General features: G+C 50.6%; 1 protein-coding gene and 4 non-coding genes across 5 annotated transcripts in view; 1 reads left to right on the top strand and 4 right to left on the bottom strand.

The window, feature by feature from the left end:
• The window catches only part of CTC1 (CST telomere replication complex component 1), a gene marked incomplete in the record, with an annotated part of 113,884 nt that extends 90,134 nt beyond the window's left edge, over nt 1-23,750 (bottom strand). Inside the window, 6 exon segments of the mRNA XM_073622912.1 lie at nt 51-341; nt 1,263-1,404; nt 2,827-3,032; nt 13,060-13,312; nt 23,426-23,568; nt 23,643-23,750. Of these exon segments, the coding sequence (XP_073479013.1) occupies nt 51-341; nt 1,263-1,404; nt 2,827-3,032; nt 13,060-13,312; nt 23,426-23,568; nt 23,643-23,672 (1,065 nt within the window).
• On the top strand, nt 14,153-14,224 carry TRNAP-UGG (transfer RNA proline (anticodon UGG)). The gene has a single exon. It is a non-coding gene; the product is annotated as a tRNA-Pro (tRNA).
• On the bottom strand, nt 16,583-16,654 carry TRNAP-UGG (transfer RNA proline (anticodon UGG)). Its single transcript has one exon. It is a non-coding gene; the product is annotated as a tRNA-Pro (tRNA).
• On the bottom strand, nt 19,773-19,844 carry TRNAP-UGG (transfer RNA proline (anticodon UGG)). Its single transcript has one exon. It is a non-coding gene; the product is annotated as a tRNA-Pro (tRNA).
• TRNAP-UGG (transfer RNA proline (anticodon UGG)) lies at nt 20,369-20,440 on the bottom strand. Its single transcript has one exon. It is a non-coding gene; the product is annotated as a tRNA-Pro (tRNA).
• Nucleotides 23,751-26,154: the final 2,404 nt, after the last annotated feature.

Here is a 26,154-nt window from a genome sequence, read left to right as displayed (position 1 = left end):
TAACAGATAAGACAGACACATTAAAAGAGGTAGGGTTTGAATTTGCTCACCTCATAGGTTAGGGTCTTTGACATATTTTGTTGCTTTTCCCTCATTTTTTCTTTTGGGTTAAAGTGCTGCTCTTCCCCTCCGTTGGAGGGATCTGTAAGCTCTTCTGAATTTTCTTTTGTAGGGCTGGAGGAACATGCCGGAGAAAGTGCAGGACAGGGGATAAGACAGGAAGAGGAAGTGATGGCAAAAATCTGCTGCACTGAGCCACGGAGAGAGGATACCGAGAGTGATGTCACGTCATATGTATTACCAATGTGTAGAGCGTGATACCAACACAACTTTTGTGGCACCTGCAAAGAGAGGAACAGAAAGGAGAAGGGTAACACAGACAGAAGGGAGCTATGAGTCTGTCCTCCTCCTGCAGGGTGATACAGACAGAAGAGAGCTATGAGTCTGTCCTCCTCCTGCAGGGTGATACAGACAGAAGGGGGCTATGAGTCTGTCCTCCTCCTGCAGGGTGATACAGACAGAAGGGAGCTATGAGTCTGTCCTCCTCCTGCAGGGTGATACAGACAGAAGGGGGCTATGAGTCTGTCCTCCTCCTGCAGGGTGATACAGACAGAAGGGAGCTATGAGTCTGTCCTCCTCCTGCAGGGTGATACAGACATAAGGGGACTATGAGTCTGTCCTCCTCCTGCAGGGTGATACAGACAGAAGGGAGCTATGAGTCTGTCCTCCTCCTGCAGGGTGATACAGACAGAAGGGAGCTATGAGTCTGTCCTCCTCCTGCAGGGTGATACAGACAGAAGGGAGCTATGAGTCTGTCCTCCTCCTGCAGGGTGATACAGACAGAAGGGATCTATGAGTCTGTCCTCCTCCTGCAGGGTAATACAGACAGAAGGGGGCTATGAGTCTGCCCTCCTCCTGCAGGGTGATACAGACAGAAGGAGCTATGAGTCTGTCCTCCTCCTGCAGGGTGATACAGACAGAAGGGGGCTATGAGTCTGTCCTCCTCCTGCAGGGTGATATAGACAGAAGAGCTATGAGTCTGTCCTCCTCCTGCAGGGTGATACAGACAGAAGGGAACTATGAGTCTGTCCTCCTCCTGCAGGGTGATACAGACAGAAGGGAACTATGAGTCTGTCCTCCTCCTGCAGGGTGATACAGACAGAAGGGAACTATGAGTCTGTCTTCCTCCTGCAGGATGACACAGAATCAAGACAGCGATTTCATGCACGTTTCTGATCCATTACACATTGAAGAATACACACCTTCACTATGACTGGAACAGACTTTTTTGTATCTCTATCCTGAAGGAAGAAAAAGAAGAAGGTTTTGTCCCGGATATTGATGAGTGATGTGATCGATACCAGCTGACCAGTCACCGAAACTCGAAACCCTCGAGGATGGGACCTGGAAAAAAGAAGAAAAGGTGCAGACAGTTATTACATGGAATCACTGCTGATATGAAAAAGAACAATATATAATCATACAATGTAACTATAGGGCTAACCGATACAATAGCAATAATATAACAAACCTATCTTCTTATACTTTGGACCCCCATATATAATCAGCAGCATCCATAAACAGAAGAATAAGACAAGAAGAATGGGGAGGACAGAAGAAGACAAGGAGGATGGGGGGGACAGAAGAAGACAAGGAGGGTGCGGAGGACAGAAGAAGACAAGGAGGGTGCGGAGGACAGAAGAAGACAAGGAGGGTGCGGAGGACAGAAGAAGACAAGGAGGGTGCGGAGGACAGAAGAAGACAAGGAGGGTGCGGAGGACAGAAGAAGACAAGGAGGGTGCGGAGGACAGAAGAAGACAAGGAGGGTGCGGAGGACAGAAGAAGACAAGGAGGGTGCGGAGGACAGAAGAAGACAAGGAGGGTGCGGAGGACAGAAGAAGACAAGGAGGGTGCGGAGGACAGAAGAAGGCAAGGAGGGTGCGGAGGACAGAAGAAGACAAGGAGGGTGCGGAGGACAGAAGAAGACAAGGAGGGTGCGGAGAACAGAAGAAGACAAGGAGGGTGCGGAGGACAGAAGAAGGCAAGGAGGGTGCGGAGGACAGAAGAAGACAAGGAGGATGCGGAGGACAGAAGAAAAGGAGGGTGCGGAGGACAGAAGAAAAGGAGAAAAGGAGGGTGCGGAGGACAGAAGAAGACAAGGAGGATGCGGAGGACAGAAGAAAAGGAGGGTGCGGAGGACAGAAGAAGACAAGGAGGATGCGGAGGACAGAAGAAGACAAGGAGGATGCGGAGGACAGAAGAAAAGGAGGGTGCGGAGGACAGAAGAAGAAGAAAAGGAGGATGCGGAGGACAGATAAAGACAAGGAGGGTGCGGAGGACAGAAGAAGACAAGGAGGGTGCGGAGGACAGAAGAAGACAAGGAGGGTGCGGAGGACAGAAGAAGGCAAGGACGGTGCGGAGGACAGAAGAAGACAAGGAGGATGAGGAGGACAGAAGAAGACAAGGAGGATGAGGACAGAAGAAGACAAGGAGGATGAGGAGAACAAAAGAAGACAAGGAGAATGAGGAGAATAAAATCAGAGAAGGAAGAAGCAGATGTTGGAATAAGAGGAGGATGGGAATGCCTCAATCAAAGGAGGAGGATGGAAAGACCAGAATCAGGAACATAGAGGAATAAAGATGTGGAAGGCAGAATTAAAGATGAAGGCTAGCAGGGCAGAATCAGAGAGAGAGGAAAAAAGTCAGCCTTTGGATAAGGCAGAATCAGGGACGGAGGCTGGAGAATTGGATGAATAGAAAAAGGCTGGGAAGCTGAACTAAGAGGAATCTGACAGAAAATAAAAAGAGGAGAAAATCTCCATTAACCTGCTACACAAAAGCTGTGAGGCTTTGTCAGGATTAAGAGCTGTGGCATTGGCCTGGTCCGGCACTTCTGGTCTCACCACTTGGGTGGTGACTGAGATAGGGGAAGACAGGACCTCCACATAACCTCCTCCATGTTGGACGGGAATGTAGGACCAGCAAGGGAAGAGGACTAGTGACCCCAATAGGTTTAAATCAAACTTGGACACCTGGAGAAAAAAAAACAAAAAACATACTGTGCTATAAATCCACAGGTACCCATCCAATTTAATGCAACAGTCGGAATATATCAAGAGTAATGAAGACACAAAATCATAGCTGATATAATTTTGTGTGACAAGCACCATTGATAATGCAGATTTAATTTAAACCCCGACAGCAGAAGTTGTTAACAGTGCTTGCAATAGACTGGATGGAAAAGCAATAGGTACTCACCTTCACTTTGCTGTACAGCCTGTCAGTGAGGAGAACCAAGCCTCCACTTGGATCTTACATAGGGTTGAGGGCCCTCCCCCTGTCCCAGGTAGCTGGATCATCACAGCAGAATTACAGGGTATTCCATTCAGACGGCAGGGGAGCAAAGGCTAAGTGAGTATAGGCTGCTGCAGGGACTGACATTAAAGTGTAACTATGGGCAAAAATAAAAAAAACTGACATATACAGTGCCTCGAAAAAGTATTCATACCCCTTGAAATTTTCCACATTTTTTTCATGTTACAACCAAAAACGTAAATGTATTTTATAGGTATTTTATGTGATAGACCAACACAAAGTGGCCCATAATTGTGAAGTGGAAGGAAAGTGATAAATGGTTTTCAACATTTTTTACAAATAAATATCTGAAAAGTGTGGCGTGCATTTGTATTCAGCCCCCTTTACTCTGATACCCCTAACTTAAATCTAGTGGAACCAATTGCCTTCAGAAGTCACCTAATTAGTAAATAGAGTCCACCTGTGTGTAATGTAATCTCAGTATAAATGCAGCTGTTCTGTGAAGGCATCGGAGGTTTGTTGGAGAACCTTGGTGAACAAACAGCATCATGAAGGCCAAGGAACACACCAGACAGGTCAGGGATAAAGTTGTGGAGAAATTTAAAGCAGGGTTAGGTTATAAGAAAATATGCCAAGCTTTGAACATCTCACTGAGCACTGTTCAATCCATCATCCAAGAATGGAAAGAGTATGGCCCAACTGCAAGCCAGCCAAGACATGGCTGTCCACCTAAACTGACAGGCCGGGCAAGGAGAGCATTAGTTAGAGAAGTAGCCAGGAGGCCCATGGTAACTCTGGAGGAGCTGCAGAGATCCACAGCTCAGGTGGGAGAATCTGTCCACAGGACAACTATTAGTCGTACACTCCACAAATCTGGCCCAATCAAGTCCCATTTCCAGTTTGCATGAAGCCATGTGGGGGACACAGCAAAGATGTCGAAGAAGGTGCTCTGGTTAGAGGAGACCAAAGTTGAACTTTTTGGCTTAAAAGCAAAACGCTATGTGTAGCAGAAAACTAACACTGCACATTATCCTGAGCACACCATCCCCACTGTGGAACCTGGTGGTGGCAGCATCATGTTGTGGGGATGCTTTTCTTCAGCAGGGACAGGGAATTTGTTCAGAGTTGATGGGAAGATGGATGGAGCCAAATACAGGACAATATTAGAAGAAAAACTCTAATGCCCCGTACACATGGTCGGATTTTCCGACGGAAAATGTGTGATAGGACCTTGTTGTCGGAAATTCTCACCGTGTGTAGGCTCCATCACACATTTTCCATCGGATTTTCCGACACACAAAGTTTAAGAGCAGGCTAAAAAATTTTCCGACAACAAAATCCGTTGTCGGAATTTCCGATCGTGTGTACACAAATCTGACGCACAAAGTGCCACGCATGCTCAGAATAAATAAAGAGATGAAAGCTATTGGCTACTGCCCTGTTTATAGTCCCAACGTACGTGTTTTACATCACCGCGTTCAGAACGATCGGATTTTCCGACAACTTTGTGTGACCGTGTGTATGCAAGACAAGTTTGAGCCAACATCCGCCGGAAAAAATCCTAGGATTTTGTTGTCGGAATGTCCGATCAATGTCCGACCGTGTGTACAGGGCAGTAGAGTCTGCAAAAGACTTGAGACTGGGGCGGAGGTTCACCTTCCAGCAGGACAACGACCCTAAACATACAGCCAGAGCTACAATGGAATGGTTTAGATCAAAGCATATTCATGTGTTAGAATGGCCCAGTCCGGGGCGCTCGTGAGCAGCGAACGAAGATGGCCGCATCCTAGCCTCGCTCCTCACCGCCAGGACACATCGGCCCCATAAAAAGCTAAGTAAGAGGGAACCCCCGTCCCCCATCACCTCCCGCTGACTCCCGCAGCTGCCGTGCATCCAGCGACACGAACAGCGATGCTCACGCGAGCATCCAGCTCACGATCTGCGGACCGCACACTGCCTGGGGCCTCCCCGCCGGACGCCATGTTTGAAGCCCCGGCCTCGAGTCCGGACCCCTTCTCCCAGCTTACAGCCGAGGATTTGGATCAGTCTCCCGCTGTCGGTGGGGACCCGCTCCAGCTGCCATCACTGCGGGATGCCGATCTGCTCTCCCGCTTCAAGACCATGTTGCAGGCAGAACTATCAGCCGCAACCACCAAGCTGGCCACCCACCTCACTAAAGAAATCAGGGAGCTCGGCTCCCGCACCAATGACCTAGAGGACAAGATGGATGCCGCTGCTACTGTCTTAGAAAACCACGAGCAGGACATTTCTGACATCAAGAAAGAACTGGATGTTGCCTTACTACGCTTGGAGGATTTTGAGAACAGGGCCCGCAGAGGTAACTTGCGCTTGCGGGGCATCCCCGAAACGGTCATGGACCTCACTTCCACTGCCACGGCCCTGTTCCAGGAGCTTGTCCCAGCCATCCCCATTGACAGGCTGGAATTTGACTGCATCCATCGGTCACTCGGCCCCAAGAAATCAGAGGGACCACCCCGCGACATCATCATAAAGTTCACTTATTACCGCACTAAGGAAACCCTCCTCCGCGCGGCCCGGGACAAGCCGAACCTCACGTTCCAGGGATACCACTACCAACTTTTTACGGATCTCTCCCAGTCTACGATTGTGAAAAGGAGACAGATGAAGCCTTACACCTCAGCTCTTCAATCGCACCAAATTCGGTACCGCTGGGGCTTCCCCTTCAAGCTATCCTTCTCATACAATGGTCGCAGTCACACGCTGACCTCGCCAGACGAAGCACAGTCCGTCCTGGACTCTCTCCATCTGCTACCATCTGGTAAAAACACCCGAAGCCCAACTGGATCAACCCCCCTCAGCTTTCCACCAACCTCCCGGGTCGCACATGGGAAAAGGTCAAAGGGCCAAGACGCCCTCCCCCTCCCGCTCCATCTATGGCTGGCTCCCAACGATCTGATCCAGATTGACCCTTGAAACCGTGAGTCCTGTCTTCCCCTTTGGTCCTCAGGACCCTTTTGTATTTCACCAACCATCTCCCGTAAATGATGGTTGGATTGGATCCCTCCTCGATATCAATATTGACTTCTGACCTTCCCTATTCACACATGCCCAATGATGGCCGTGCTTGGATTGGATCATATGCCTTCCTCCCCACCCCCAGCCTGCCTTGACCCAACCGGTTGGTGCATATTGTGATGTCGCCCCCTCACCATCCTTCTATATGACTGCCCTATACCTCTCCTGCACACCCTGCCTGGAAGTCTCTGAACCATTTCACCTGCTTTGGCACCCTGTTAGACTCAATTGTGCTGCTCCAGGACTTTCCGAACGTATTGGTATACTCCAAACCACACAGCACCTGACTCTTACTACTTCTCACCACCTCCTCAAGATCTCCACTCTGGACTTCCATGTTGCATTAACATCATAGGCTCCATCACATCCAGAACCCCACTGTCTCATTTGCACTACGGGGTTCTTCCCCGCCCCCTTAAGCGTAAGGCCCTGAAAATGCATGGTACATGGGAGCCCACTACGCCCCCCTCCCCCTTATCCCCCCCCCTTTTTTTTTTTTATCCCTGCCCTTCTCTCCTCCCACCCCCCTCCTTTTACCTCTCCCCCCCCTCTCCCCCCCCCCCTTCCCTTCCCTTTTCCTCCCCCTGCCTCTCATGGTCCTGACCCTTCCTTCCCTACCTCCTGTATGCTCCTGTCTGATCTTTAACCAACGATGCCTAGGTCCTTATTTACCCTATCGGAGGTCTCCCGGGGCCCTCCCTCCGCTAGCGATAGCGGTTGGTGACCGGCCCAGGGAGGCTTTCAGGTGGACCCTATAACTGAGCCCCCTGGCCAGGTGGCTGGGGTTAGCCTGACTGTATGATTTGCACCGCTAATGTTATTTACAAGTTATGTTTAATACTGTTTTCAAGTAATACTGAATTATATGTTTAAGTACTGCTTAATTGCTGTGACTCATCTCCAGGTTGATAATTAATGTCCAGCCCCTTTTACTTGGGCTCTCTGGGGCCCGCTTCCTGGTGGTGCATGCGCCTGGTGGCGGGATTCAGGGGACCCCTTGACGGACTTTGTACCTGATATTCCAGGTTGGCTGGCTGGAGTCCGGTCTAACTAAATGGTCTGAACATCAGAAGTTACACATCCCATTTGTGTTCTTTATTGTTATATAATAATTCTGTGTTTAAAGCTCTCTTGGCAATCCCTCATTGCAATTTATCCTTGGGTTGGTTGTGAGCACCAGTAATCTTGCCCTAACCCTTAGTTACACCCCCCCCCCCCCCTTCCTTTTTAAGGAATTTTTTTTTTTCTCTTTCCCCTCTCCCCTTCCTGTGGCTGACTCGGCCAGTGATCCCCTCCCCCCCCCCTCTTCCCGGCACCCCCCTCTTCTTGCTAAATTTTGAGCTGCCAAGACTTAAAATGGCCATGTGTCCGGCGGTCGAGCCCCCCCGCCTTACACGTCTCGCCGAAGACGTGGTTTACGCCCAACGTGGCGCATCTAGTACGTTTGTACTGTTTTTGTATTTTTGTTTTTATGTTTTTTTTTTCCTTCCCCCATCCTGCCCTTTGTCTCTTGTCTTGCACCTTTCCCTGTCTTTCTTTTCTTTTCTTCCCCCAGGCTGGAAATCCGCAAGTGTTGCTGACAGGGATCCCTACCGACCTGATCTGCAGCTGCTCGACACCACCACGTGAGCTAACCTTCATCTCCTCACAATGACCCAATCTCCGTTGAAGTTTTATTCCCATAATATTCATGGTTTTAATTCTCCAGTAAAACGATCCAAGGTGTTTCACCACCTAAAATCTAGTGGCATTGACGTAGTATGCTTGCAAGAGACCAGGTTTTCCTCCTCTTCTGCCCCGAAATTTATCTCCCCTCACTTCCCTACATTCTACCTGGCTTCTGCCCCGAAAAGCAGAGGGGGGTTCTCATTGCCTTTAGACGCAATCTCCTATTCTCATGCTCCAAGGAAATTGCGGACCCAACTGGTAGATACCTATTACTCCAGGGCACGTTAAATGGCCAGAATGTAACCCTGGTTGGGTACTATGCTCCGAACCGATTCCAACATAAATTTTTCTCCCACCTCCTCAAGGTCGTGTCCCAGCACAGCTCCGGGACCCTCATCTTGATGGGTGACACGAACGTAGCCCTCCTTGGTGGACAGGAAATACCCATCTGGATCCACCCCCTCTCATGATTTAGTTGTGGAGGAGCAGATGAGATCCCTTATACAATCCCATGGCTTGGTAGATGCCTGGCGGGAGCTCCATCCCCGTGACCGCGACTTCACTTACTACTCTAGCCCGCACGACAGCTTCTGTAGGATCGACCACGTTTTTATCCCTCTACGCCACATCTCTAATGTCCATAAAATTACGATCCCCCCTTCTGTGTGGTCGGATCATGACCCTATCGTTTTTTTGTTCACTCTCTCAGGCCTAACACGCCCTACCTTTCAATGGCGATTAAACGACTCACTTCTTACATCACAAGACGCCCTTCTTGAAATCCATACGCGACTCCAAACTTTCTTCAAAGAAAATGTAGGCTCTGTGTCTTCGCCCATCTCTCTTTGGGAGGCCCACAAGGCTACCATGAGGGGCCACTGTATACAACTGGCATCCTCCCGCAAACGCCATAGGGAAAAGCGGACCCGGGAACTTACAGTTCTTTTGGCCTCCGCTGATGCAGAGTGGAAATCCCACCCCACGCTAGCAAATAAGAAAGCTAGGGACACCCTTGCAGCCGAATTAGACTTGTTGGCCTCCGACCAAACCGAGAGGGCCCTGCGGTGGGCTAAACATAAATTTTATTCTTGCGCGAATAAACCGGGCGCAATGCTGGCTAAGAAACTCAATGCTACATCTCGCAGCCATAAACCTATCCGCCTCCGTACTGCTAATGGAGACCTCACTTCAGATCCGAGCAAAGTCACTGCAGCCCTGGCAGATTTCCTAGCCTCACTTTATAGCAAACCCTCCCCCTGCCCTCTTAATCTCGCGGACGATTTCTTCCGTGATCTTCATCTTCCGCCTCTCTCCTCAGAAGCCTGTGCGACTCTTAATGCTGACATTACCGAACTGGAGGTGACTCAGGCTATCAAGGGTATTCGTGTTTCGAAGGCCCCGGGCCCAGATGGCTTCACCGGACTATACTACCGTAAGCTTTCTCCCCTCTTGCTCCCCCATCTGGCGGCCTATTTCAACTGCATGAAACAAGGTGCGCTGCCCTCCCCGGACTCATTACGAGCTCACATTTCCATGATTCCTAAGACCACAGAGGAGGCTCACGAACCCCAGGCGTTTCGCCCAATCTCTCTATTAAATGAGGATGTGAAACTCTTGGGGAAAATCCTATGCTTTCGCATTAACAAATACTTGCGCTCCTTGGTTCATAGAGACCAGGTGGGCTTTGTACCTGGCCGTCAGGCGGGGGACAATGTCCGGAAAGTTGTTCACTTGATCACCCTACTGCAGCAACGCAAAATCCCAGGCTTTCTCCTCTCTCTTGACGTTTATAAAGCTTTCGATACCCTCTCATGGGACTATCTTCGTTACGTGCTACAACGTTGGGGCTTTGGCGACTCGATTCTATCGTGGCTGATGGCCCTTTACTCAACCCCCTCTGCCTCGGTCCGCTATGCTGGTTGCCTTTCGCCCTCTTTTCCTATCTCTAGAGGAACGAGGCAAGGCTGCCCTCTATCTCCGGTCCTTTTTGTTCTTGCCCTTGAGCCGCTAGCTATTGCCCTCAGGGCAGACCCTAATATCACGGGCATCCCTTACGCAGGTGACAACTATAAACTGAATATGTTCGCTGATGATGCCCTCCTAACCCTCACCAACCCCATCGTCACCCTACCAAATCTCCAGGCCCTTCTAACCCGATTTTCATCTATCTCTGGCCTCCGTATCAACCCACACAAAACTACCGCCCTGAATGTCACTCTCCCAGGCCCCCTAGTCTTACATCTCCAATCTTCCTTCCCTTACCGATGGGCAAGTTCCTCTCTGGACTACTTGGGCGTTAAGTTGACCCCTTCTTACGCCTCCCTTTTCTCCGCCAACTATTACCCACTCTTACGCACCATCACGGCCCTCATGACTTCTTGGCGATTTCCCACTTTATCCTGGATCGGTCGTATCCATGCGGTCAAGATGACCATTCTCCCAAAGATTCTTTACTTCTTTCGAACCCTTCCTGTCCGGGTCCCTGCCTTCTATCTGCGGCTACTCCAGAACAGACTTCTCTCCTTTATCTGGGCACATAAACGCCCCAGAGTTTCCCGCTCCACTCTCTATGCCCATAGGTTACGGGGTGGACTAGGCGTTCCGGACGTTGCAAAGTACTACCAAGCAGCCCAAATTTCCCAACTCACCATGCTCCACGCGACCTCTGATATCCCCCTATGGGTTCTCCTGGAGATACCCAATTGCGCGCCTGTCCCTATCTCGGCCTTATTGTGGCTACCCCCTAAAATGCGACCGCCTTCTGCTAGCCCCCTCATGACGCACAGTCTGAAATTGTGGGACTCGATTCGATACTCAGGCAAACTTATGTCCCCATTCTTACCGCTGCTTCCCCTCTTGAATAACCCTATGTTCCCACCGGGCCTGGAACAACCCCATATTTTTTCGTGGTGGCCTGCCCATGGGTTCTCCCTGGTTCGTCACTTTCTTCGTACCCGCGCCTTCCCTGCGTGGTCCTCGTTTCAAGAGACCCATGATGCTCCACCTGCTGAACTTTTCCGCTACATTCAACTGCGACACTGGATAACTTCCCTCCGGCGCCTAGGCTCCTTCCCGTATCAAATGACTGCCTTTGAGCACTTCTGCCAACAATGCCCGGGTGCTCGCTGCACCATTTCCATGATATACTCCTTACTAACTGCTGGCAACACTTCCACTACCCTTTCCTATGTGCTTAAATGGGAACGCGACCTATCCCCCATAGATCTAGCGGATTGGAGTAAGGCCTGGTCCAGCATAGCAAAATGCTCCTTTAACACTGCCACGTTGGAAGCAGCCTATAAGGTCCTCCTGCGCTGGTACTGGGTTCCAGCCTGCATCGCCAAATCAAACCCATCATGCAATGATAGATGCTTCCGAGGTTGTGGTCAAAGAGGAGATGAACTGCACACATGGTGGTCTTGCCCCCGTCTTGTAGGCTTCTGGTCGAGGGTCTTTGGTCTACTTTCCTCCCTATTTCATGTTCACTTCCGCAAAGACCCCAAATTTGCATTACTTCATTGCCCGCTCCCGGGCCTTTTCTCTCATCAACAGAAACTAGCTACATACTTATTTATTGCCGCCAAACGAACAATAGCGAGGGCTTGGAAAAAACCCTCTGTCTCATTCGCAGAGGTGAAGACTTCATTGACGACCCTCATGATCCACGAGAAAATGTCCAGCGTCCTTCACGACTCCCATGCAAAATTTCTTAAGGTATGGGCCCCGTGGTGGTCCTACACACTCCCCAACCTAAATCCAACTAGTCTAGGTCTGTAAATTCATTTTGAACTAACCTCCAGCCTTTCCCCCCTCCTCCCATTTCCTCTCTTCCTGGGCCTCTCGCCCGACGTTCTATTCTACACTTACCTCCCCCCCCCCCCCCCCCCCCCGTAATGGTATATGTGTTCTTCCCTTCTTCTCTTTCCCCCCTTCTCTTTTTTCTTTTTTCTCTCCTCGTGTTTGTCTGTCACCCTCTTCCCTGTTTTGCGGACAACTCTGCTCACCCTTGTCTGTCTCAGCCCCTGGGCCCCATGGCCTGGACATAGCGCACTGACCTACGGCCCTAACTGGTAGGTCAATGTCAGTTGATATAATACACTCTTAAAATATGTTTCATTATGTACTTTTATGTAAACCTCTTTCTTATGTTTTTGTACATATCCCCTGCGTGGGAATTCGTTATCTGGGGTTTTTCCCTTCTTTTTTTTCCCAATAAAAACATTGTACCAGAATGGCCCAGTCCAGACCTAAATCCAATTGAGAATCTGTAGCAAGACTTGAAAATTGCTGTTCACAGACACTCTCCATCCAGTCTGACAGCTTGAGCTATTTTGCAAAGAAAAATGGGCAAAAATATCACTCTCTAGATGTGCAAAGCTGGTAGAGACATCCCCAAAAAGACTTGCAGCTATAATTGCAGAGAAATTTGGTTCTACAAAGTATTGACTCAGGGGGGCTGAATACAAATGTACCCCACACTTTTCAGATATTTATTTGTAAAAAATATTTGAAAACCATTTATCTTTTTCCTTCCACTTCACAATTATGTGCCACTTTGTGTTGGTCTATCACAAAAAATCCCAATAAAATACATTTACGTTTTTGGTTGTAACATGACAAAATGTGGAAAATGTCAAGGGGTATGAATACTTTTTCAAGGCACTGTATGATGCAGTCCGTCAGTAGCATTAAAACAGAATTTCTTCCCTCTAACATGGGCTTTCCTATCTATTCTGTTGGACAGGGACCTGAAAGGGTGACCATACAACAGACAGGGACCTAAAAGGGTCACCATACAACAGACAGGGGCCTAAAAGGGTCACCATACAACAGACAGGGACCTGAAAGGGTCACCATACAACAGACAGGGACCTGAAAGGGTCACCATACAACTGACAGGATCCTGAAAAAGTTACCCTCAATTATCTATTTTCCAGGAAAGAGCTAAAGGTTTTCTGCTGTGGGGTCATAATATATGGCCCCAAGGGGCCCTTTCCTTGACTCCATATACAAACTTACCTCACAAGGTATACATCCAGTGAAGTCCCTGACATACAAGTTCCCATCATGCACTGGGCTGTCTCCTGTACGGTAGTCCGATATGTACCCCACCAGGAGGAGGCGAGCTCTGGAGAGGACCACTGGAGGCTGGCTTACTTTTGTCTGCTGCAAACCCTGGTGTCTCCATTGCTGAAAGTGCTCGGTGTCCCAACCAAGGGCGGACAAACATGGAGATTTCTGCAGGGACAGGAGCTGAGAGATTGTTGTGAAACTGCAATAGAAAAAGAAAATCCCATATGTCACTCCTTGGTTTTGCCCATACTTCATGTTTTAGCTACATAGACAGTAGGGTTGCACCGATACTGTTTTTTTGTTTTTTTTTTTTTTTTTACAGGAGAGTACGAGTACCGATGCTTTCAGTCAAGTACTCGCCAATATGGAGTTCTTTGCGTGCGATTTGAGCCCATACAAATATGGCTGCACCCATGAACACAAAGAACCCGAAATCACCCAAAGCTGAAGCAGATCTCTTGTACATGTACATTTGTAGTTGCTATATACCCCGGAGTCACAGTGCACTGTGGGCATTCAAAAGAGATAGATTAGTGGAAGCTGTTTTCTTTCAGACTATCTCTATCTAATTGAAAGTCCATAGGAGCCGTCTCAATAGGCTGGCTGAGAGGAGGAAATAATGGTGACAGCTGGGGCGCTAAGGTCTTTAGCATCCATACTACAAGAGATTTGTGCACCCAATGACTTGTCCCGAAGGGCAGCAGTGAAAACACTGCACTGAGGCTAATGGAGTTAAAGTCGAGGGAGAAGCAAAGCCTTCATAATGCCTTGTGCTGTGCAATGTAGGATGAACATGGCTACGGCATTCATATTACAGTCCTCACCTCTTAGTAAATCAGTTCCATCTGCTCTGAGACTATGCTGAGCTACACATATCAGGTTACAGTCACCGTGGTGTGAAATTTGCTATTGCGGAAGGCGTGTTAAACTGATGCTAAGGAGAGTATGCAGCATATGTGAACGTTTTATTGTATTGTGTGGAAAACCTTTTCACCTTGTGGAACCTGATGAGTACAAGTATATTCTAAATCTATCAGCTGGCTCGTTGGTCTAGGGGTATGATTCTCGCTTTGGGTGCGAGAGGTCCCGGGTTCAAATCCCGGACGAGCCCTACTTTTACTTTAGTTACTTCACACCCAGCCCAAAAATAATTTCAACAACAACGCGTTCTAGTTAAAGCAGAGCTCTGCCCACCCATTTAAAAATTAAAAATCAGCAGCTACACATACTGCTGACTATTTCACATTAGGACACTTACCTGTCCTGGAGTCCAGCGATGTCGGCACCACAGCTGATTTTTCCATTGCCTGGTCGGGTGCTGCCGCCGCCGCCATTGCGAGCAAGGGAACCCGGTACTGTAGCCTTTCAGCTTCACAGCCAGGTCCCTACTGCACATGCACGAAGCGCGCTGCGCTCTCTCACTGGCCCGGAAGAAGGAGGAGGGAGACCGAGCTTCTGACGTAATTTGCTGCCGCTCGGTCTCCCGGAAGTGGGGACAGGGTACCTGTAAAAAACAGATACCCGCTCTGCCCTCCCCCTGAAAAGTTCCAAATGTGGCACCGGAGAGGGGGAGGAATCAGATAAGCGGAAGCTCCACTTTTGGTGGAACTCCACTTTAACCCTTTCGCTGACAGGCCCTGTGCTCCACTTTGTACACTCAGGTGGCCAGACCATTTTTGCAATTTTTCCTTTGCGGTTTTATTTTTCACTTATAGCTTTCAGAATTTGTGAAAGACCCCCCCCCCTCAAACCATATATTTTCTGAAAGCACATCAGTAGAATAAAAAGAAGGTGCTACTTTTAGACCACGCGGTAAATGCGCAAATGTTTATCAAACCAATATATTTGCAAAAAATACACTAAAACCATTATTATCAGATAAAAACACAGCAAATTTGTAAAAATTCCTACTAAATATAAAAGCTTAACCTGTATTGGAGTTAATAAATAAATAATGTTTACCTTTCAAATTACACTTTTTTGCGAAATGGGGAAAAATGAAAAGTGTAAAAATCCAAATTTCTCAAAAAATCTGAAGGTTTTCATTTTCCCTTACAGTTTTCAGAATTTGTGAAAGACCCCCAAAACCATATATTTTCTGAAAGCATATGACCTCTAGAATAAAAAGAAGGTACTAGACTCCGTGGTATTTGTGCAAATGTTTATCATACCAATATATTCGCATAAAATACACTAAAATTATTAGTAGCAGATAAAAACACAGGTAATTTTACACAATTCCTGCTAAATCCCTACTAAATATAAAAGCTTAATCTGTATGGAGTTAATAAATAGCAAACATTTGTAAATATTAAATTGTGCCTTTTTGCAAAATGGTGAAAATCGAACGTACACAAAAATTTCTCTAAAAATCTGGGAGGTTTTCATTTTTCACTTACAGCTTTCAGAATTTGAAAAGACCCCCCAAACTAGACATTTTCTAAAAGTACATGGCCAGTAGAATAAAAAAAAAAAAGTGCTACAGATTTTTTGGGCCCAGCAATATTTGCGCAAATGTTCCTCATATCAGTATTTTCACTAAAAATACACTAAAATCATTAATATTGCACATAAACACAACGTAACTTATAAAATTCCTACTAAATTAGTGTTAAAGCATCATTCACATGTGGCATACTTATCTTGGCAAAGGAGAAGTGCTCACTAACACAGATTTAGACAGATTTGTGAACAATATTTGAGAGAAATAGGCCTTTTTGTACATTGAAAAAGTCGTAGATCTTTGAGTTGAGCTCATGATGATAAATAGAGGCAAACACAAAAGTGTGTGCGAGTTTATATTCAAGTAACTAAAGACTCCAGAGACCGACACAAAGAGATTACACAAAGATAAGATTCTGAGCTGCGACAGCTGACCAGAGCAGTGGGAGAGCTTGAGGAAGGTAGGTACCAATGGATGAATGGGGGGGGGGACGGGGACGGGACTACCTCTCAAACCGGTGGGCATTTTACGGATTTAAAGCGGAGTTCCACCCAAAAGTGGAACTTCTGCTCATTTGTCTCCTCTCCCCCTCTGGTGCCAGAATTGCCACCTTTCGGGGGGGGCACAACAGGATACCTGTTCCCACTTCCGAGAGTCCGCGCCCCGGCCCATGACGTCACCGCGGGGCTCCCTCCTCCTCCCCCTGTCGTCGGGCCAGTAGGAGAGAGGAACGGGGCCTCGAGCATGCGCAGTAGGGTTCACAGCATGAAGACGTAAGGCTACAGCGCTGGGTTCCCTTACGCGCAATGGAGGTGACAGCAACTGACAGCTGATGGAAACATCAGCTGCGTTGCCGACATCTCTGGACTCCAGGACAGGTAAGTGTCCTATTATTAAAAGCCAGCAGCTGCAGTATGTGTAGCTGCTGGCTTTTATATATTTTTTTTTTTAGGTGGACCTCTGCTTTAAGATGACAGAACACTACCAAACACATTTATTGTGTGAAATGATATGAAATCAAAAGTAGGGCTCGTCCGGGATTTGAACCCGGGACCTCTCGCACCCAAAGCGAGAATCATACCCCTAGACCAACGAGCCAGCTGGACTTTACAAGCAATAGGAGAAGCAGTTAGACAGGAAATAGCTTTCCTGCAGCACTATACGTCATTCATGACTGATGGACTTTGTGAACATGCCTTGTGTACACACCCCTCCCATCATAGAATTAGTCTAGTTACATTTTACAACTTGCAATGTGATCCCCACAGCCCCGTGATTTCAAAAAGCTTCATCAGTGTATTGTAAAAGTAGGAGAGATTTCTCCGAAATGTATCATTTATAAATTCACCCCAAGCCATTATATTTTATCTCTGTATAGTATTGGACCCTTGCATGTTATGATTAATTATTGACTAGATTTTCACTTTGGGTGTCTTTTCCTCTCAGTGAAAATGCTGCAATGTGCTCTCCCATCGCAGTGCCCTGTGCTGGCAGTGTTGAGTGACAGTCACACCCCTCAGCACAGGTGTCCTCATACCGATTTTCACAGAGGAGGAAGAGAAGGGGCATGTCTGATCAGCTCTTTTAGGCCTTGGGGGTTAATGTTAAAAACAAAAAAAGTTACTGTCTTCTCATGCTTCCATCATGGTGGTATCACAGGATGAAGCATGAGGTCAATGCTCTTTCTACTGGAGTCCTTTCCTTACATACATAAAGCAGGGCAAAGAGGCGACATGAAGTCAGGACATTACCAGAGGGCAAGGTCCACTATGCAGAGTTTGCTACAGTGGGAACCTGACTGGTTCTCTTTAAAACCAACCCCTCGCTACCATCTCTTTTATAGCAGCGAAACAACACAGGTTCATCTTTTACAACGTGTCACTGCTCAGTTATTGTCTGCACCTGCAGTATGGTGCGGGTAGTTTTAGGAGACCGGTTCTGGCATAGCTTCTATTGGTGCAGAAGGAGCAAGCATACTGCTGAAGGAGGTTTATTAGAGTCAGTGGTCCAAAACTGGGGATGCGCTACACGGGTTGTGGCCCATGACAGGAAAACCAGAGAATGGGGGAATGCTACACCGGATGGCCCCGAGACTGGGGGCGCGCTACACCGGATGGCCCCGAGACTGGGGGCGCGCTACACCGGATGGCCCCGAGACTGGGGGCGCGATACACCGGATGGCCCCGAGACTGGGGGCGCGCTACACCGGATGGCCCCGAGACTGGGGCCGCGCTACACCGGATGGCCCCGAGACTGGGGCCGCGCTACACCGGATGGCCCCGAGACTGGGGCCGCGCTACACCGGATGGCCCCGAGACTGGGGCCGCGCTACACCGGATGGCCCCGAGACTGGGGCCGCGCTACACCGGATGGCCCCGAGACTGGGGCCGCGCTACACCGGATGGCCCCGAGACTGGGGCCGCGCTACACCGGATGGCCCCGAGACTGGGGCCGCGCTACACCGGATGGCCCCGAGACTGGGGCCGCGCTACACCGGATGGCCCCGAGACTGGGGGCGCGCTACACCGGATGGCCCCGAGACTGGGGCCGCGCTACACCGGATGGCCCCGAGACTGGGGCCGCGCTACACCGGATGGCCCCGAGACTGGGGCCGCGCTACACCGGATGGCCCCGAGACTGGGGCCGCGCTACACCGGATGGCCCCGAGACTGGGGCCCCGCTACACCGGATGGCCCCGAGACTGGGGCCGCGCTACACCGGATGGCCCCGAGACTGGGGCCGCGCTACACCGGATGGCCCCGAGACTGGGGCCACGCTACACCGGATGGCCCCGAGACTGGGGGCACGCTACACCGGATGGCCTCGAGACTGGGGGCTACAGTGGGAACCTGACCGGTTCTCTTTAAAACCAACCCCTCGCTACCATCTCTTTTATAGCAGCGATCCAACACAGGTTCATCTTTTACAACGTGTCACTGCTCAGTTATTGTCTGCACCTGCAGTATGGTGCGGGTAGTTTTAGGAGACCGGTTCTGGCATAGCTTCTATTGGTGCAGAAGGAGCAAGCATACTGCTGAAGGAGGTTTATTAGAGTCAGTGGTCCAAAACTGGGGATGCGCTACACGGGTTGTGGCCCATGACAGGAAAACCAGAGAATGGGGGAATGCTACACCGGATGGCCCCGAGACTGGGGGCGCGCTACACCGGATGGCCCCGAGACTGGGGGCGCGCTACAACGGATGGCCCCGAGACTGGGGCCGCGCTACACCGGATGGCCCCGAGACTGGGGCCGCGCTACACCGGATGGCCCCGAGACTGGGGCCGCGCTACACCGGATGGCCCCGAGACTGGGGCCGCGCTACACCGGATGGCCCCGAGACTGGGGCCGCGCTACACCGGATGGCCCCGAGACTGGGGCCGCGCTACACCGGATGGCCCCGAGACTGGGGCCGCGCTACACCGGATGGCCCCGAGACTGGGGCCGCGCTACACCGGATGGCCCCGAGACTGGGGCCGCGCTACACCGGATGGCCCCGAGACTGGGGCCGCGCTACACCGGATGGCCCCGAGACTGGGGCCGCGCTACACCGGATGGCCCCGAGACTGGGGCCTCGCTACACCGGATGGCCCCGAGACTGGGGCCGCGCTACACCGGATGGCCCCCGAGACTGGGGCCGCGCTACATCGGATGGCCCCGAGACTGGGGCCACGCTACACCGGATGGCCCCGAGACTGGGGGCACGCTACACCGGATGGCCTCGAGACTGGGGGCGCGCCACACCGGATGACCCCGAGACTGGGGGCGCGATACACCGGATGGCCCAGAGGGCGCGATACACCGGATGGCCCCGAGAATGGGGGCGCACTACACCGGATGGCCCCGAGAATGGGGGCGCACTACACCGGATGGCCCCGAGAATGGGGGCGCGCTACACCGGATGGCCCCGAGATTGGGGGCGCGCTACACCGGATGGCCCCAAGACTGGGGGGCGCGATACACCGGATGGCCCCAAGACTGGGGGCGCGCTACACCGGATGGCCCCGAGACTGGGGGCACGCTACACCGGATGGCCCCGAGACTGGGGGGCGCGCTACACCAGATGGCCCCGAGACTGGGGGTGCGCTACACCAGATGGCCCCCGAGATTTGGGGGCATGCTTCACCGGATGGCCCCCGAGACTGGGGGGCACGCTACAGCGGATAATTCCAACACTACCAAACATTTACATTGTACATCAGAAAAGATGCAAAAGCAGGGCTCGTCCGGGATTTGAACCCGGGACCTCTCGCACCCAAAGCGAGAATCATACCCCTAGACCAACGAGCCAGCTGAAATTTACTGGTAACAGAAGAGCCAGGTACACAGGAAATAGTGTCAACACAGCACTATATGTCATTCATGACTATTATGGACTTTCCAAACACGCCTTGTGTACACACCCCTCGCATCATAGAACTAGTCTAGCTAGAATAATCATATAACAGAATAGCTTGTTCTGCTATTTAGGTGAAGCTCTTTGTTGCCTGGGAGGGGTAGCTGTGAATCCCACCCACATGTAGGAGAGACAGCCTCATGCTTCCATCATGGTGACATCATAGGATCAAGCATGAGGTCAACACTCTTTCTATTGGAGTCATTTACATACATATGCATGCTACACCCGATGGCCCGAGACTGGGGGGCATGCTACACTCGATGGCCCGAGACTGGGAGGCACGCTACATGGGATAGTCTGAGACTGGGGGCATGCTACACCGGATGGCCCGAGACTGAGGGCACGATATATGGGATGATTCGAACACTAACAAACATTTATATGGTGCATCAAAAAAGATATGAGATCAAAAGTAGGGCTCGTCCGGGATTTGAACCCGGGACCTCTCGCACCCAAAGCGAGAATCATACCCCTAGACCAACGAGCCAGCTGAACTTCAGTGGCCACAGGAGAGCCAGTTGGACAGGAAATAGTGACACTAGAGCACTATATAGGTCATTCATGACTGATGGACTTTCCAAACACGCCTTGTGTACACACCCCTCCCATCATAGAATTAGTCTAGCTAGCCGCAGCCTGCTTATGTTAAACAGCTTCATCGGCTTATTGTAAAAGTAGGAGAGATTTCTTGGAAATGTAGAATTGAAAATAAAAGTCACCTCAAACTATTATATTTTATTGTACCTTTTTATCTCTGTATAGTATTGTACCCTTGCACAGCGCCCTGTGCTGGCTGAGTAACAGTCACACTCCTCCTGATCAGCTCCTTTTAGCTGTTTAACCCCGCGGTGGGGGGTAATGGTAATAACATGTGGTTGAGCTGCATTTTTACTGCCCCCCTTCCCAACTACTCCCACTTATAGTGGTACTAAAGTTCCGATACCTACCTCTCATTTAACGGTTCGGCATCCCTCGCCAACATCTTCTACCGGGCTTCTTACGGGTGCTAGGATGTGGCCCTCTTCACTGGCCGGTGTGCCAAGACATCAGTCCTGCACAAGCACACACACGCGATGTGCTAGAATGTAAATATCTCGGTGTACGTCCCAAAGAAGACTGTGAGCAGGCTGGTAGGTTTTTTTTTTATTGCAGAAAAGACATTGAATGTCTCTTTTGTAATAAAGACCCCGCCTGCTCGCAGTCTTTAAAACGGAATTCCACCCAAAAGTCGAAGCTTCACTTATCTGCCTCCTCCCTCTCTCCGATGCCACATTTGGCACCTTTCAGGGTGGGGGTACCTGTTTTTGACAGGTACCTGTCCCCCACTTCCGGGAGACCTCGCCACGGCGAACCTCGGCCCCCCTACTTCCTCGCTGCCAGGCCAGTTAGAAAGTGCAGCGAGCTTCGCATTTGCGCAGTAGGCAACTGGCTGTGAAGCAGAAAGGCTTCACTGCCGGTTTCCCTTACGACGAATGGTGGCGGCATCACCTAAGAGCCGATCGGAAGAAAAAAAAATCGTCTGGGGTGCCGCTATTGCGGGATCCCTGGACAGGCAAGTGTCCTAATATTAAAAGTCAGCAGCTACAGTATTCAGTAGATGCGTACTTTAAATTTTTTGGTAGGTGGGCGGAACTTCTCATTAAACATGGAGCTTTAGTTCAACTTTAAGCTGCAAAAGCAGTGGACAGGGGTGTACACATGCCAGCATGGCAACAATTTCTGAGACCAGGGGCATGCTACACATCAGATGGTCCAAGACTGGGGGCTCGGTGCAGGGGATGGTCTGAGATGGAGGCACGCCACAGGGGACGATCCAAGACTGGGGGCATGCAACAGGGGACGATCCAAGACTGGGGGCACGCCACAGGGGACAATCCAAAACTGGGGGCACGCCACAGGGGACAATCCAAAACTGGGGGCATGCCACAGGGGACGATCCAAGACTGGGGGCACGCAACAGGGGACAAGCCACAGGGGATGATACAAGACTGGGGGCACACCACAGGGGATGATCCATGACTGAGGGCACGCCACAGGGGACGATCCAAGACGGGGGGCACGCCACAGGGGACGATCCAAGACTGGGGGCACGCCACAGGGGACGATCCAAGACTGGGGGCACGCCACAGGGGACAAGCCACAGGGGACGATCCAAGACGGGGGGCACACCACAGGGGATGATCCAAGACTGAGGGCACGCCACAGGGGACGATCCAAAACGGGGGGCACGCCACAGGGGACGATCCAAGACTGGGGGCACGCCACAGGGGATGATCCAAGATGGGGGGCACGCCACAGGGTACAAGCCACAGGGGATGATCCAAGACGGGGGGCACACCACAGGGGATGATCCAAGACTGAGGGCACGCCACAGGGGACGATCCAAGACAGGGGGCACGCCACAGGGGACGATCCAAGACTGGGGGCATGCCACAGGGGACGATCCAAGACTGGGGGCACGCCACAGGGGATGATCCAAGACTGGGGGCACGCCACAGGGGACGATCCAAGACTGGGGGCACGCCACAGGGGATGATCCAAGACTGGGGGCACGCCACAGGGGATGATCCAAGACTGGGGGCATGCCACAGGGGATGATCCAAGACTGGGGGCACGCCACAGGGGACGATCCAAGACTGGGGGCACGCCACAGGGGATGATCCAAGACGGGGGGCACGCCACAGCGGACAAGCCACAGGGGATGATCCAAGACGGGGGGCACGCCACAGGGGACGATCCAAGACTGAGGGCATGCCACAGGGGACGATCCAAGACTGGGGACACGCCACAGGGGACCATCCAAGACTGGGGGCACGCCACAGGGCACCATCCAAGACTGGGGGCACGCCACAGGGGACCATCCAAGACTGGGGGCACGCCACAGGGGACCATCCAAGACGGGGGGCACGCCACAGAGGATGATCCAAGACTGGGGGCACGCCACAGGGGACGATCCAAGACTGGGGGCACGCCACAGGGGACGATCCAAGACTGGGGGCACGCCACAGGGGACGATCCAAGACTGGGGGCACGCCACAGGGGATGATCCAAGACGGGGGGGGCACGCCACAGGGGATGATCCAAGACGGGGGGGGCACGCCACAGGGGATGATCCAAGACGGGGGGCACGCTACATAGGATGGCAGAGACAGAGAGCACACTACATGGGATAGTCCGAGATGGTCATATTTTCATTTCTGTGACCCCATTGCGGGGGATTTTCTTTCAGCTCAGACTGCAATAAAAAAAAAAAAAATCAGAAGCTCTATCTCTCCCCTCCCCAGTAAACATGTGTGTGCTTTGATCTGTATGTCATTGGAGAGTATCCCCCCCACTTTCTGTACTAACAGGAAGTGAGGGGATGTCTCCTTGGTGGGGACACAGACAACAATAAAAACCTGACAGAGGGTCTAATGAAGACATTTGGTAGTCCCCCGGGCCCATTAGAGGTAAGTACACATTTGTTTTGTACCTGTAGCTGAGTGGCAACTGGGGGCAGAAATTCTGAATGCACCCAATGACGTCATCACAGAGCCCAGGAGCCCCTGCCCCTCCTTCCTCCTCCTGCAGGTAGTCCAGGACATGTCTGTGAGCAGCCTGCAGCCAACCACTGACCTGTAACACAAAACATCCTCATTATACAGCCACTCCTATCATTCCCAACCCCAGTCTGCACGACTCACACCCACCTGGGCCCCTGGGAGCCTCTCTGCTTCCATAGCAACAGCAGCCTTGCACCTCTTCTCCTCTCACCCATCCATGCTTTCAACTTCGAGGAAGTAATGGCAAATAAACACGGAAGTAGCGTCACCGAGCAGATTCATTGTACTGGCGGAAGGAGCTGTTCCCGGTCTCTATCGCCACCTGCTGGTCACATTACAAACGTTTGTTATCTAACTACACATATTAAACATAGTACTGTATTTATCGCCAGCCCCAGCACACAGGCACTGTGCAGCTCATGGTATATTGTAAAAAAAAAAAGTATATATTGCAATTTTATTGCAATATATATATATATATATATATATATATATATATATATATATATATATATATATATATATATATATATATATATAAAATGCATGTGTTTTCTGCGATAGAAAGCCTTCCTGCTTGCATTTCGATGTTTTTACACTTTAGTTACAGCACCAACCAACACTTTTTTCGAGCAGTTACAGTGACAGTTTTTTTTTTTTTTTCCTTTTGGAAATATAGTTTGTCCCAACTGTCACTTTTGCTGGACAGTTTTTCTCGCATGTTTAAAGGAGAAGAAAAAAATATATAAACAGAGGCACGTGAAATTAAAAAAAAAGGAACTCTTATACTGAGCCCTGGTTCACACTGATGCGACGCGCGCAACGCACAAGGCAGTACTGATGGGCACTGATGAGGCAGTACTGATTGGCACTGATGAACACTGATGAGGCTGCATTGACGGGCACTGATGAGGCAGTACTGATTGGCACTGATGAGCACTGATTAGGCTGCATTGACTGGCACTGATGAGGCAGAACTGATTGGCACTGATGAGGCTGCATTGACGGGCACTGATGAGGCAGTACTGATTGGCACTGATGAGGTGGCACTGATGGGCACTTATGAGGCTGCATTGACGGGCACTGATGAGGCAGTACTGATTGTCACTGATGAGCACTGATGAGGCTGCATTGACGGGCACTGATGAGGCAGTACTGATTGGCACTGATGAGGTGGCACTGATAGGCACTGATGAGGCTGCATTGACGGGCACTGTTGAGGCAGTACTGATTGGCACTGATGAGGCTGCTTTGACAGGCACTGATGAGGCAGTACTGATTGGCACCGATGAGCACGGATGAGGCTGCATTGACAGGCACTGATGAGGCAGTACTGATTGGCACTGATGAGGTGGCACTGATAGGCACTGATGAGGCTGCTTTGACAGGCACTGATGAGGCAGTACTGATTGGCACTGATGAGCACTGATGAGGCAGTACTGATTGGCACTGATGAGGTGGCACTGATGAGCACTGATGAGGCTGCATTGACAGGCACTGTTGAGGCAGTACTGATTGGCACTGATGAGGTGGCACTGATATACAGAACTGATGGGCATTGATAGGTGGCACTGATGGACACTCATAGGTGACACTGATAGATGCCACTGATGGACACTGATAGGTGGCACTGGAGGACACATATAGGTGGCACTGACGGGCAGCACTGATAGATGGCACTGATAGGCAGCACTGATCAGAGGCGCTGGCGGGCATCACTGATGTGCACAGAGTGCCATCCCTAATGAGCAATGATTGCCAATCCTGGTGGGCTCTAGTGGGCTTACCTGGTGGTCATGGGTGGGCATCCCTGGTGATCATGGGTGGGCATCCTCGGGGGGGCTTCACTGATAATCAATCAGTGCAGATCCCTCCTGTCAGGAGAGCAGCCGATCGGCTCTCCGCTACTCGCGTCTGCCAGCGAGTAGAGGAGATATACGGCTCTACCTCTATACACTGTGATCAGATGTAATTGGACACGGCTGATCATGTGGTAAAGCGCCTCTGTCAGAGGCTCTTTACCTAGATCGGAGATGCAGTGTGTCAGACTGGAGCAGGCGGTGTCATACCAGTACATTGCTTTGCCTGCCCATCTGCAGTATGTTGTGGGCAGGCGGGCGGTCTGCAAGTGGTTAAAGTAGTAGTTTAGATAATATATATTCACTGGCCAAAATAGTCCCTATATTATCATTTGTTCACTCTTTACATTTTGAAAAATGAAAATCGCTAAAAACACTTACACTCGCACACTTACACTTCATCTGCAGCTAATAAGCATTGCCAGCCAGCAACCAGAAAAAATTTCATTACAGTGGAACCTTGGATTACGAGCATAATCCGTTCCAGGAGAATGCTTGTAATCCAAAGCACTTGCATATCAAAGCGAGTTTCCCCATAGAAGTCAATGGATACAAAGATAATTTGTTCCACATTGACTTCTATCACATGCAATACCGCATGTGGCCAGAGGTGGGGGGGGCGCCAGAGAGCCTTGGAAATACTCGGAAAAGCTCGGAAACACTTGGGAACTGAGTCTTTCCGAGTATTTCCGAGTCATTCCGAGCTCCGAACCGTTCCGAGTGTCCCCAGCACCCCCGGCGCCCCCGCACCTCTGGCCAAATGCGGTACTGCACCACCCATTAGCTTGAATTCTGCTCGT

This window comes from Aquarana catesbeiana, linkage group LG03 (assembly GCF_042186555.1).
Source record: "Aquarana catesbeiana isolate 2022-GZ linkage group LG03, ASM4218655v1, whole genome shotgun sequence".
Lineage (NCBI taxonomy): Eukaryota > Metazoa > Chordata > Amphibia > Anura > Ranidae > Aquarana > Aquarana catesbeiana.
Note: the sequence above shows the minus strand (reverse complement) of the source record. Positions and strands in the feature narration are given on the sequence as shown.